This window comes from Gopherus flavomarginatus, chromosome 17 (genome assembly GCF_025201925.1).
Source record: "Gopherus flavomarginatus isolate rGopFla2 chromosome 17, rGopFla2.mat.asm, whole genome shotgun sequence".
In the NCBI taxonomy this organism is placed as follows: Eukaryota; Metazoa; Chordata; order Testudines; family Testudinidae; genus Gopherus; species Gopherus flavomarginatus.
This window is the reverse complement of record NC_066633.1, coordinates 5,304,514-5,318,899: the sequence shown is the minus strand read 5'-3', so window position 1 is coordinate 5,318,899 and position 14,386 is coordinate 5,304,514. Positions and strand designations below refer to the sequence as shown.

General features: G+C 43.7%; 1 protein-coding gene across 4 annotated transcripts in view; it reads right to left on the bottom strand.

Moving 5' to 3' along the window:
• Positions 1-229: 229 nt before the first annotated feature.
• TRAF1 (TNF receptor associated factor 1) overlaps positions 230-14,386 on the bottom strand; it is a 65,874-nt gene continuing 51,717 nt past the window's right edge. For all 4 annotated transcript variants that reach the window (XM_050926704.1, XM_050926701.1, XM_050926702.1 and 1 more), the window contains 6 exons: positions 12,691-12,762; positions 9,059-9,124; positions 7,821-8,267; positions 7,138-7,315; positions 5,726-5,874; positions 230-4,432 (listed from right to left, as the gene is read on the bottom strand). In XM_050926704.1, the coding sequence (XP_050782661.1) occupies positions 4,214-4,432; positions 5,726-5,874; positions 7,138-7,315; positions 7,821-8,267; positions 9,059-9,124; positions 12,691-12,762 (1,131 nt within the window). In that variant the 3' untranslated portion in view covers positions 230-4,213. The remainder of the gene's footprint in view (positions 4,433-5,725; positions 5,875-7,137; positions 7,316-7,820; positions 8,268-9,058; positions 9,125-12,690; positions 12,763-14,386) is intronic.

Genomic DNA, 14,386 nt, shown 5'->3' with positions numbered 1-14,386 from the left:
CTGGTTCCTTTAGATTTTAAGCTCTTCAGGACACAGACTTTCTGTTCGTATGTGTCTGTGCAGTGCCGAGCATAACAGGAGCCTTCCTTTGGTTGAGGCCAGTTGGGGCTAGTACCATATAAATAAATAATGACAATATGGGTGCTGAGTTGTGTCTGTAAACAAAATGCTATAACAATAACTGTCAGTCAGTTGCTCCCCATTTTTTAAATCAACCCACACATTTTTAGAGATTAATTAGCTTTATTTAGGAAATAAATAAACAGCATGAAAATATGGATAGCTGATGTAAAGACTCCATTTTCTAAAATTACACAGATAATTACAAAGAGTAATTTTCTTTCCCCACATACTACTTCACAGCGGTCATATGGACTGATATTATAGGAAAAATACTTTTCTGCCCCTAAAAAACATTTTTAACATGCTTGAAAATATTAAGCCTAGAAAAGAGAGAGAGAGAGAGACAGAACACCCAACTCCTTCATAAGCAAGCTTATTCAGTTATTTGTCTGTAGTTTTTGGAAATTTGATATTTCATTACAACTAATTATTGAAAAGGGCACTGTCAAGATAAAAACAAGGGATTTGAAAAATCCACCCTGGGTCAGGAAAAACGCTTTAGATTATTAAGAGTAAAAGAACTTTTCACCATTTTTGCTGCATGTCTAACTATGGTTTGTATTTCAGCTTGCACAATAAAAGCAGACTAACAGTTTCACCTGCTTCTCACAAATCAGGCACCGCACTGGGGGATTTGGGAAAATATTTAACCTTGTTCCTGGAAGCGGATCTAATTCAGGATTGGGGGCTATATTATGAACTCTGTGCCCCCTGCTGCCCAAACTCACATGTTAGGGTGCTGACAGTATCTCTTTAAATATTTTGTTTTGCATCTGAATTATCTGATAACCATTTTCTGCAAGGAGTGAATTTTAAAATAAATTTCTATAAAAAGTAAATGGCTCAGATTTTCCTCACAATATTAACACAAGTTGTTTTTAATTACAACTCAGCGCTATTTTTTCTTCCGCCCTTCTGCCACGTTCCTAAGCACGACCAAAAATTCAGCACTTATAGGTAGTATTTTAAAGTCCATATTTTAAAATAATCACGTCAGCCAGACTCAGTCCTTATAAATCCCATGTCAATCAGCACTGCTGGTTTACTGTGAATGAAACAGGCTATTCCACAGTGGCTCCAGAACGTCTTTCATTGTAAACTTCAAGTCTTGAAGCCTTTTAATTTACTGAATACGGATTTCTCTGTGGAACTGAGTCACAAGATTAACTGATAAATGCATGACAACTTCCAAGCATCCCAAGTGCAGAGATGCTACTTAGCACGTGTAACGTGTTACGAGAAGTGGAGGTTGCAAAGAGATTCCATAGGAATACGTACTGGAGTGTTTTAAAGGCTACAGTCTGATGTGCTTTGGCAATTTGTTTTCTATACTCTATTCAAAGATCTATTGTCCTCTTAACAAACATATATAACGCCTGTCAGTGACAAAGGCAATTATGACCCTACATCTTGGAGTGCAGTTCATACAATTATATAATTGTCGGGCTGGAAGGGACCTCAAGGAGTCATCTAGTTCAATCCCCCCGGGCTGAGGGAGGCCTAAGTATAGCTAGACATCCCTGACAGAAGTTTGTCTAACATGGTCTTAAATACCTCCAAGAATGGGAATTCTACATCCGCCTCAGTAACCTCTTCCAGTGCTTAACTATCCTTCATCATCCTGCACTTCACTAATACTATAAATAATGCACTGTCTATTAAGGCGTACTACACTGCTCTTTAGGTCGCTTTAGTGAAAACTTGACTTGCAGAGTCCAGAGGCACTTTAAAAATCAGCAACAGAAAAGATCCATTAGTTTAACTATAGTCCAGTCTCCTGCCTGTGCCAAATTGTTCACTAGAAGATATTGGTAAATGCTAGTTTCCAATGACTTTGACATGCTTCTCCTTCTGCTTTGCAGCACAATTTCCTCTCATTCTTTGAAGATTTCAAAATCATTGGCATATCTTTGGAATTACACTTCAGTATTCCAGCATTTTCCTTCACAATCCCTGTCCATTGGATTTCCCATGGAAGAGGGTTAAATGACGTCAGAAAGATTTTCGCAACACTTCTGACCTATACGGTAAAAGTTAATTTCCACAGCCCCATGGATGTAACAGGAGTGCACTGCAGTACCAAGCAGAGACTCCTTTGCTGTGGCACCAGGAGGGTCGCTTGCAGTATTTGGGCTTTCAAACAATTTGACAGGGACATGAGTTACCACTGCAATCTTGTGAGTTACAGCATCAGTCCAAAAATAATTCACTGCTCTGCAACCTATTGGAGAATTGCAGTCTCTCACCTTCTCTTCCTCATCTTACATGGAATTGTCTTCTCTGTTTTCCTGGCTAATTGCTACCATGTAGTCATTCTTCTTCCATCACTGATGTTTTGCTCCCTCACTCTGTTCTTCTCAGTGTCCATTTTACAGTTTGCTCTCAGCAGGGCGTAACTGTAGCTCTGAGAGGGTCTGTGAACCCACGACAGGATTTAATCAGTGGTTAAAGTGTATTGGGTTCAAAATCCTCTCAGTGTCCACCGGGGCTAAACTTAAACACATGAGTAACTTTACTCATGTGAGAAATCCTATAGACTTCAAAGGGGCTATTCACGTGTAAAGTTACTCACATGCATAAGTATTGGAATAAGTCCCAAGTGCTTAGACACTATAGTGATCGGTGCTACAGAAAACCCTAAGATAAACAGGCTGCAATGCTAGCATGGTTTTGGCTGAAAGTTCAGGAACTCATGCAACAAAAGCAAAAAGAATTGCACTGAATCCACCCAGAATGGCCCGTAAGAAGAGAAAGCAGGGGATGATGAGGCTCTGAGGTTAGGGGAGCAGGGATGGAGAAAGAATGGGGTAGAGACAAAGGGGGTGTTTGTAAGTTTCTCTTTGGGATAAAGGGTTGTATTTCAACCCTACATACGTATTATATAATAGCTGCCAGCCTTCCCAGCTTTACAATTTTTGTTATTCATTCCTTAGCTTTATTTAAAAAAATAAATGCCACAAACTTTTCTAGTGAACATTTTCACTGCAACATTTTAAAAATTACTGTGACCTAAAGGAAGGTCCCACCATCAGAACACATTAAAAAATAGAGAAAAAAGATAAAATAAATAAATACTGTATAATAAAGTCACTTGCCCTGGAGTTTCAGAAAGTGATGGAGCACTTAAAAAACCCCACAGATGCAATTTATCCGCTGCTTTAACTAGTGGATGTGGGGTTCTTGATGCAAGCAGGAATGTGTTGAGGGTCACAAGGGGAACTCCCTCTTCTCACCTACTAGAGTCAAGCTCCTCCCTTTAGTAAGAGCAAAGACGTACTCACAGGATGCAACATCATGATTCATATGACACAATAAAATCTGGCTGAAACCAACAATCACATGGCTAATGTGCAAGAATATTTCTACAGTGTATAAAATAAACACCAAAATCATATCATATAGTGCAAAGAATTTAAGTTGTGAATATTCAGCCACAACCCACCGCTTTTGAAGTTACACACCCATTTATGCTAGCTGATGCGTGTGTCTCTATGTGTGACTGACTGGAAAATCTGAATCCCAATGCAATGACAGACAGAATACAAATCTCTGGGGAGGGTACAGCATACTCATTTCTCTACAAAGGGTGCAGAGTTAAGGCTCAGCCTTCACCTCTTTCTTTCTAGAAGTCGGGCAATCACAGGAGCACAAGAAAGGAGCAGGGACTATGCTCCACTAGGAATCTGGTCAGCCCCTTGGACATGTGTGAAGAGATAGGAGTGGGCATGGGGGAAGAAGAGGCATGCTCCTTCTACCATCCCCACACGTGCACCTGTGCTGGGACTGACTAGATTCTATCTCTCAGTCTGGAATTTAAGAGTATCAACTGAGTTTTTTTAAAACACTATTTTGATCATTTCCAACAACATACCACTTGCACTGGTGGCATGAGGCAATGTGCCTAAGACACTATGGAGAAAGTAAACACAATGGGTAGATCTGCAGCTGGTGTAGATGACGTCAGTGGAGCTGCAGGATCTGACTCACTGGATTTTGTGTGGGCATGAAAATACACACAAGGATTCAAGCTGAAGGCTCTCCCTAGACAGACTTTCCATGGGTGTATTGGCAAGTACCCTTATTCCAGGGTTTATGAATTTGTTTCAATAATACACTTAAGGAAAAGTGTGTCTTCTCTGACATAGGCATATTTGGGTGACTGTAATTTGCACAAAGGGAGGAACATGGGACAGCCACTTGCAACATTCATGTCGCTCACTGGCCTTTGAAATGAAGCAGAAGTCAGATCTGGACGAAAAGCATCAATTACATGCTCTCTGTTGTTTTGGTCAAGCATCATAAACGTGACCTGAAAAATAATTGAGGGAAGACAGGAACAATAATGATTTCTTGCATTTTAAAACAAACAAACAAAAATCAAAGACACAAAAGCATTCAGACCCTGTGCATTTTGACAAGTGCAAATGTGCTACAAAAACAGCTGGATGCTCTATCGAAAACTAAATGCAAACTAAAACGAATGTTTCCTAGCTGGCAAGGTCAGCTAATGAGAACAAGGGAGATTACAATGGTTCCTAGCTCAAATGTTTAAAAACTTTGCTACTTGTAAAATAAAAGGAAGTCCAAAATTCTGTCTAGGTGGAGAATTACAGGATGCAAAAACTTTCCTTCTTCCCCCCTCTCCTGACATTATGAACAATAACACATGAATTTTGTTAAGACTGTTAAAGTAACTCTATTATTGTGGTTTGGATTTGAACTAGACAGCTCAACTTGCTGTCTAGGAGGGATGAACAAAGTAAACAGTCTAGAATTTCCTCTGCTCATTATTACTTTTATTAACTTACTGTCATTTAGCTTGAAATATAAAATATAAAAACAGCTTTTAAAAGTGATATGAATTCTGAAGGTTTATTCATTATTCTCCTTGGCTGGTTGGTTGGCACTATGGTTATTTATATGACAGGCTTACAGAACTATTGCTACATCAGAGTCAATGTTAAAACAGGGATCAGAACCACATTAAACTTTTTCTCTCTTTCCTTTATTATTGTTGCTGATCATCAAGCTACCTGTGCAACTCGGGAAAATAAGATACAGAGTAGGTAAGGGACATGCCCAAGAGCACCCAAAGGCGCAGATGGAAACAGAACGCAGATCTCCTGACTCCAACTCCTGTGCTTTAGCCACTTCCTGTACTATTTAGATATAGAAATGATAATGATACGCTTTGGCTTAATCACAGACAAAGCTTTAGATAAAACAAACCCAGAGTTTCAAGATATAGTTGAGATTCTAGGTTCTTGCAAATGTTACAGAGCAGAAGCACGAAATCTCAATAGGAGCAAATCTCTTTGGGTACAATCCCAGTCTGTTTTAAGATGAATTCTGCCCCTGATTACAGCATGGCTTGTAGTGATAGGAGAGGGGAATGAAGCAATGCTTCAGCTCCATTGAACTCAGTGGAAAGACTCTGCCTGACATCTGTGGGAGCTTCTAATGTGGGATCAGGTGTGAAGGCTGCTTTACCCTTATGTTCTACGCAGCAGAAAAAAAAGCTGTGATACCTCACAGCAGAAAAACCGGTAAAGGGGAATTAAGCATCTCAGCATTATGAACACGAGAAGTATGTTCTTTTTACCTTGTGTTTGAAAGGCCATGGAAGCAGAGCATCATACTCCCCTTTCATGACAACAAAGAAGAGAGAAACATGGGTTCCTTTCCCTGTTCCGTCGCCATTCAGATAAATCCTCAGACAGACTTTGTAGCCATATTTCGCAGTGTAGAAAGCTGAAAATTAGAACTTGTGGTTAGTCAGGCCAGAGCCTATCAACAGTCTCTGAAAAAATCTGTTTTCCTAGGCTCTCACATATGCAAAAGGGTTAAAATGCAACAGGTGCTCTGAGACCAGGGTGATGAGCATGGCAGACTAAACAGAATACCCTGTGGATTTCCAGCTGCAAGCACTGAAGGTCCAGTCCTTTTAATGGCTCATAGGTTGATGAAGCTGATCTGTAATTACCCACAAGAGCGTGTTTTATCTAATCACTTCATTTCTTGGGGAGAATGACTGCAGTGGCCACTCAAGACATTCTCAGAGTGACATCAAATGATTTTACTTGGGATGAAACAATGCAGATCCAGCAGATGTCACTGTAACTAGCAGCAGATAGAGGGCAAATAAACTGAAATGAAAGCCATGTACAGCAAACAGCGCAGCAACATAAGAACTTGTGGGCAACATTAGGCTGCACAGCATATGTTTCACAACCACTTCTTAGATACTTTATTTGACAACATCAAATCCAGCACTGTCCATATTATTTTTACCCTTTTATTTTCTGAACTAAATACTTCTAGGCCAAGTTTTTCAACTGGGCTAAAGTGGGGCTTCCCTTTCTACAAGTCCAAATGGGGCCCACAAAATTCCATCAACATTGCTTTTGCCAGCCCAAATACCAGCATTCATATCATTAAGCAACTGACTTGTGGCTGTAATTCAAACTGTTTCCAGCCCCACTGCTATTATTTGTGCCCGTGGCGCAAGAACAATTTTTTGCAGCGGAATTTTAAAAAAACATAAATCCCATTTCCACATATGCATTGCTATGGCTAACAGCATGCAGAAGCAGTTGTAGGTACACTAGAGAAGGTCAGCATACAGGTGCTTTAGAATTCAGCTACAGTCAGACCAGTGACACTAGGCTGAAGTAGCCTCTGAAGAGTGGCTGGATCCACACAGCTATTCATGGTGCACATATCCCAGCATCAAATATGGCTGCTTGGCTTACGCACTTGGCACTGTATTTTGGCCTTTGGGCACCCTTCCCTTACAATCATGAGGTAGAGAGGGTCAACTATAACTACAGAGCAGAACTTGCCTTGTATTATAAACAGACAGAACTAGTGTGTCCTTTTATAAATAATGTCTTAGATCTGGGTACTATTTTAAAGAATCACTGGTCAAAAGAGTAGATAGGAGCATCACTCTTGAGGCATTGCTGGGTTTTCAAGAGCTAGATTTTACTAGTGTGTATACTTGATGTTTTTTACCTGGAGAAAACAAACTGACTACTCTTCCAGTCACAGAGTCATGGTACTTTCTGTTGACATCTGTAATTTTCCATAAAAAGACTCCATCGTAGGAAGCTTGTTCGAAAGACTGGAGACGCTTATGGAGTTTGCTCAGGCCTGCATCTTTCTGTGTCAGACATCGGTGCAGCTCTGTAATCTGAAAAAAAAAAATGAAAAAAAAACAATCCCTGTTCAAACCCACTCTGTTGTCTCTACAGGACCTTCTGCTACAGAGGCAGTTCAATAATGCAAGGACTCTCACCTGTGCCCTCACACTATGGAGAGTTGTGCGTGTGAGCGCGCTTTTAAAAACACCTTGATAAGAAATTTTTAAAATGCACAATGTTAGCTCAAGAGGATCGTACTGTATCTGATCCAAGGTGCCTTGCTCTCTTATGATCTGAATCCAAGAAATGCTGAGCACCCATAATTCTCCATACCTTTTAGGTGCCTAAACATGGGTTTAGAGGTCTACTTTAGAAACCAAGGTTTGAAAACTTTACCAAAGCTATAGATGGAGTTTTGGAGATGGGATTAGAACTCAAGAGTTCCAGGCTCCCACTCCTGTGTTTGGACCATGCCTACCCACCCTCCATGATTTTTGTGCATATGTACTCACTACACAAACTGTACACAGACACACAGTCATAATAAATGTTTACCTTCAGTTCCAGACTTTGTATTACATCTTGATCAAGTCCACTCTTCCTCCGAAAGGCTGCGATCTCTAGGTTAGAGGTCTCCACCTCCTTGTTGAGCACCGCCACAATATTCTCAAACACGTGCAACTTGTTTTCCAGCTCAGAAATCACTTTCTCCCTTACAAGCTGTTGCAGAATTGACTCTTCCTCACAAACAGATGAGCCAGGAAAACAGTCCACTTCCAGATCTCCACTGACTTCCAGGGCCCCTTGGAGCTGGAGATCGGAGACTTTTCTTTCCAAACCCTTCACTTTACACTCTGCTGTGGCTAAGTGTGGGATGATGCCATTTGCAGCTCCACCAACAGGGCACAAACTGGCCCTCAGTTGCTTTATATGCTGCAGCAGCATCATTAAGTGGGTCCCCACTGCAGACTTCTCATGCTCTTTTGTCTTCTCTTTGCTGCCCTATTGGGAGGAGAAGACGCTGTTATTGAACTAAAATAAATGACTTAGGGCCAAATCCTCATTTAGCCTTTAGTCAGGCAAGATGCCCATCAACTTCATGGGAGTTGGGAGATAAACCTAAGTAAGGCCTTCAGGATACAGGCCTGACTCCATAGCACCAGATTTCAAAGGAGAGCAACCGGCTGCCTAGCTCCTGGACGATTGTGTGTGTATGACATGTATGTTACATTAACAAGAAAACAGTTGTTCAAAATTCCTCCACTTAACAAGGTGCTATGCAAATAAACAGCTAGATTCTCAAGTCGATCAATATTTAACACACGCACTGCACACAAAATATATGAGACATATCTATTTACAAGGCAGTAAGAGCACACTAAAATCCAAAGCAGATTTTAGAAACCAGTTAAGGCTGTGGGGGATACAGTGACCTTGCAGACACTGTTTGATACATGACAGAATATCAAACCTGATATAGCTGGAGAAGTATAATTACAGAACCATCCCATTTAATCTGAGCGGAAGATATGCTGCAGGGGAAAAAGTGTCCCCAGCTGAATTTCACTCCTATGCATTGTGACAGTCAAAAGCCAGTTCCACACCCTTCCCTTCTTTTTTGCCAGGAGAGATTAAGTTTTATCCCTTTACCAAAAAAACAAAACAAAACAAAACCAACCAAATGAAACCATCCTTGGTTTAGTGCCTTGGCTGGTTCATGCCAGCAGCTGGAGTGTAGAGACTGTACATTACTGGAGACCTTCCAGAATAGGAGCAGGCGGCATTTTACTCACCCTAAATGAACAGCCAATCTCAGAAAACCGACAACCGTCTTTGCTGTTCAATGGCGTTGAATGGTTCTGTTAAAAACAGCCACAAAATAATAAGTACTAATTTCAAGGGTTTAATTATTTACTACAATCCACTAGTCCAGATCCTCAGTTGGTGTAAATCAGGGTAGTTCCATTGAATCTCACTGAGGATCTGGCCCCACCCTGTATAGCAACACCAAAGGTAATTCATTTACATACTGCCGGCTAAATCACCAAGTCCTGATCTGATGACCAAGTGATTTTGTCATGCACTGCCATGTGTGAGGCCTGGGTTCCATCTCTAGTCACCCGTGTCCTGAAATTTGAGCAGGTGGGATTACGACCACAGCCAAGGTCATATCTAGCCCAGGCTGACAGTAATTATATTCTATTGCGGATGCCTGTAGCAACGGCCTGCCCTGCAAGCTTCTTAAGCAATGCTGATTTTATATGTCACTATAAAGAGCCACTTTCTGCAGCACTCAAACCTGGGAAATCCACTAACACACAGGGCAAGAGGGAAGGTGGTGGATTGCCCCCAAGACAGACGTGCGTGCAATCAAGTGCCTATTCAAACCCTATGTGCTGTAAACACATTAAAAACAAAACAAGGATAAATATCCTTGTTACAAATACAAAGACTCCCACCCAAGTCTCAGTATAACAAAGACCCTAAAATAATACAATATAATAAAACCATAATCGTCAGCAGATGACAACTCCTGTATAACATACACACACCTCATATTACAGAAGCCCACCACAAAGAATAAGACCTCACGCCCAGTAAGCCAAAACCCTTCACTTCACTGTTCCCAGAGAAGTATGGAGGAGGAGTGTGCCTTGCAACACACTCTAAAGCAGGGGTCAGCAACCTATGGCATGCGTGCCAAAGACGGCATGCGAGCTGATTTTTAATGGTACGCTGCAGCCGTCGCTGGCCCCGCTCAACCCGCTGCTGAACCTCAGCAGCAGGCTGAGCGGGGCCGACGGCCGGGACCTCAGCAGGCAGCAGCGTGCCATTAAACATCCTGCCTGGCCCAGCCCGCTCTTCTCTGCCCCCCACCTACCGCTCTCTCTGCCGGGGGCAGGGGACAGAAGCTTGCTCCTTCCAGCTGCTGCTGTAGGGCAGGCTCCGCTGGCAGCCAAGCTTCCCCCTCCCTTGCCTCTTCCCCCAGTGTGCTGGGTTCCTGACCCACCTCCTCTCCCTCCCTGCCACCCATGACCCTTGCGATGGAGGGGAGAAGAGGAGCCCCAGTGCCCTTGCTGCTCAGATCGGGAAGGAGGCGGAGAAGAGGCAGGAGCAGGGCCTTGAGAAAGAGGGGGTGGAATCAGGGCATATCCCTCCAGCCCCCTGCCGTGAGATGCTCCCTGATCCCAGCCCACCCCCCAGCCCTCTGCCCTGACCCCTGCACACCCTCATGACCCCAGCCCTGACTCCTTCACCCCCTCACACACCTTCAGCCCCCCAACACCTCCTGCCCTGACTCCTTCACCCCCTCACACACCTCCAGCCCCCCAACACCTCCTGCCCTGACTCCTGCACCCCCTCACACACCTCCAGCCCCCCAACACTCCCTGCCCTGACTCCTGCAACCTCCTCACACACACCCTGCCCTGACTCCTGAAACCTCCTCACACACCTCCAGCCCCCCAACACCCCCTGCCCTGACTCCTGCACCCCCTCACACACCTCCAGCCCCCCAACACCCCATGCCCTGACTCCTGCACCCCCTCACACACCTCCAGCCCCCTGCCCTGACTCCTGCAACCTCCTCACACACACCCTGCCCTGACTCCTGCACTCCCCACACATGCCCAGCCCCCCCACATCCTATGCCCAGACTCTTGCATCCCCCACATCCCCACCCTGAGCACCAAACGGGAGCTCCTCCCACATTCCCACCTGTACCCCTCGCATCAAATGGGAGCTGCCCAGGTAAGCGCTCCACACCCAAACCTCCTGCCCCAACCCTGAGCCCCCTTCCTCATTCTAGCTCCTGGCCAGACCCTGAACCCCAACCCCCAGCCTGCTCCTTCACCCCCAGCCCTGTGCTCAGTGCAGAGAGAGAGGAAGAGAATAGGCCAGAACCAGGGAGAAGGTGTGGGGAGGGCTTGGACCCCAGACCAGCAGCAGGCTGAGTGGGGTTGGCAGCCAGGACCCTGGCTGACAGGAGCCAGTGGACAGAACCCCAGACTGGCAGCAGACTGAGCCCCCGGCCCCACTCAGCCCACTGCCAGCCTGGGGTTTCTGGCTGCCGGCCCTTTGCCAGCTGGGGTCCCGGCCACAGGCCCCGCTCAACCTGCTGCCAGCCTAGGTGAACGGAACCCCAGGCCGACAGCGGGCTGAGCAGGCCAGTGGCGTAAGATCAGCATTTTAATTTAATTTTAAATGAATCTTCTTAAACATTTTTAAAACCTTGTTTACTTTACATACACCAATAGTTTAGTTATATAATATAGACTTATAGAGAGAGACCTTCTAAAAAATGTTAAAATGTATTACTGGCATGCAAAACCTTAAGTTAACGTGAATAAATGGAGACTCGGCACACCACTTCTGAAAGGTTGCCGACCCCTGCTCTAAAGGGTGACCCATTCTCTATCATACCAAGCTGTCTGAGATTAGAATCCAGCCCTCTCCCTCTGCACACAAAGGTACTGTCATAAACAGATAAAGATCGCCTGATTCAACTTCTTGAATCACCACACGGAGAGGACTGTTACCTTCCCTCTCACCCAGAGGCAATACAAGCTGCGTGAATATAACACAAAGAGAAAATTTATCCTTCCCTTCTCCCCACCAATTCCCTTGAACCTTAACTAGGAGAAAAAAAATCACACAGGTCTTAAAAGCAAAACTTTTAATAAAAAGAAAGAAAAAAGTAAAAGGTTTATCTCTGCACTTTAGATGGTAAAAAGTTACAGGGTCTTTCAACTATAAACAATAGAAAGAAACTTTCTCCAGCAGAAACACAATTTAAGCTACTCCCAGCAAGTACACATATGCCAATGAAATAAAAAACAAATTAAAAGACTATGACAGCCTTTTCTTACTTACAATTCTGAATAGATAAGAGACTGTAGCAGGGAGATTGGCAGAAACCTGGTTGCACCTCTAGTCCCGCCCAGGACCCAGAGAGAACAAAGCCAAACCCAAAACCCACAAACAAAGGCTTCCCTCCCATGAGATTTGGAAGTATCTTGTCTTCTGATTGGTCCTCTGGTCAGGTGTTTGGGGTCCCTGTTTGTTAACCCTTTACAGGTAAGAGAGACATTAATCCTTAATTATCTGTTTATGACAGGTACATGTCTTTTTAAGAAGTTATTTAGTGTCATCTGTGTTGGAACAGCCCTTGTATTGCTCACCAGGTTTCCCCTGAGTGTTTGAAAAGGAAGTAAACAAACAAAACGTCCAAGATTTTAGGAGAAATCCTAAATAAGAAGAGGGTGGTGGGAAGGAATCAGTACAACTGATCTTAGGATGTGAAAAGCTCCCAGCTACTGTTGCCACATGGAGATGCCATGAAGTTGCCTGGGTCAGCCAGATGAAGAGCTGGCACTTCAAGGAACAGAACAAAAACAATACATTGCCCTTTCACATTTTAACCTACCTTTTCCTTTGATGGGCCTTCTGTGTGCATCCGTTTTTGTTCCTTCGATGAGTTACCTTCACATGTATGCTTCTGTCATTAAAGTAAGAGGACAAAGGGTTGGGTACAATGCTAAAATCATGATGCTTCCTTACCTAGGTCTCTATGAAATACAATCTCTTTCTGTACCACATAATATCATCCCCATTTTACACGAAAGTGAGCTCTGGTGAAGTCACTTGCTGAGAAACCTCCGGTCAACTGAATCAGGTCTGAGCTAGCAAATAAAAGTTGCACATTCAAACCCTGTTTCTGGAACAGATTTACTCAGAGGCCGCAGGCAAGACACTTCACCCTGCACAGCCAAATTCAGCAGCGATTTGTCAGCAGTAACTTAGACCCCTGTGCACTCACGTAGTCTTTCCTAGACTCACCAATGCCCACACACTTGAAGCATAAGGGAGTCTCAAGAAGTGTAATTTACATGCCAAAGAGCTGGGTGAAAAAGCATAAATTAAAATAGTATTGACTCCTATTCACTTTCACACAGTTTGAGTGGGCTAAGTAGGTCTTAAGGAAACTAAACCTTTCTCCAAAGATCAGGGAAGCCCGCTGATCTTAAGAACATGCTTTCACTGCAGAATTAACCGGGGCTCTTATTTGGGTGTTGCACCTAAGCCATCCTCCCAGCCACACACAAAAAACTTTGGCTCGAGTTTAGTGGTACATTCAGCCTGAGCTAGCTGGCCCATCCTAGGGTAGGCTGAAGGCCGGGTGAGGCTCTCATTTAGACTGGTAACCTGCCCACCCACTTTGCAGAGAGGATGCAGGCTGAACCACTTAAGTGCTGATAGTCCTCCAGTGCTCCCACAGTTCTCCTGGGGTGCCCAGATGGGCAGAAAAGTTCTTCCACAATTCACTGGAAAGGAATCAAACAGCAGTTCATCTTACTGCAACACAAAGAACCATGGGATATGCTCCCCCCCCCCGCCCCCCAATATAGATGTAATGTATTTCTCTCTTTCCTTGTTATAGTTTAATGGCCCTCAACCCATCAATAAAGCTCACTGGTTGTTTGCTATGTGGGGGGGGGGGGTCTTTTCTGAACAAAACTTCTTTCTAAAAGACAACCAGAAGGGAGGAGAACAGCACTAATTCCATATTATGGGAGTCTTCTTGGAAAACTCAGTGCATGCAATGTATGAGTCTCATCCAGTTCAAACCCTAATCACTGCATTTATATGCAGTGACATGCAAGTGAACTATGGACCAGAAGGCAAATATACATATAAACTCTCCATGCATTGACTGCATATAGCTTGGGTTACGTGCAGGGCTGTCTCAGATCTCATTCTTTAACACACTGAAGGCAAGAGGCCAAATTTCCTGACATGATGTGCTAATGCAGAATGGGGAAAATAATCCCCTGCTGCTGGTTCATACCATGACTGTAGTTTGTGTATTTTAACATAGCAACTTTCAAGCTTTCAATTCAAACTGTTCAGAGGTTTCATCTTTAATCTTTACAAATGCCTTTGCTCGCCAGTACATTTCCTTTAGCACTCTGGAAAATTTGGATAGTATTGCAGTTCCAGGAACCCACAAAGTATCTTCTCTGCAAAGTGTCCTAAGATCTCCATTTCAGCTCCGCAAAAACACATCCAGAGGTCTTTCCTCTCCCCTCGGCACTTTCTGAACACTCTATATCTCAGACATT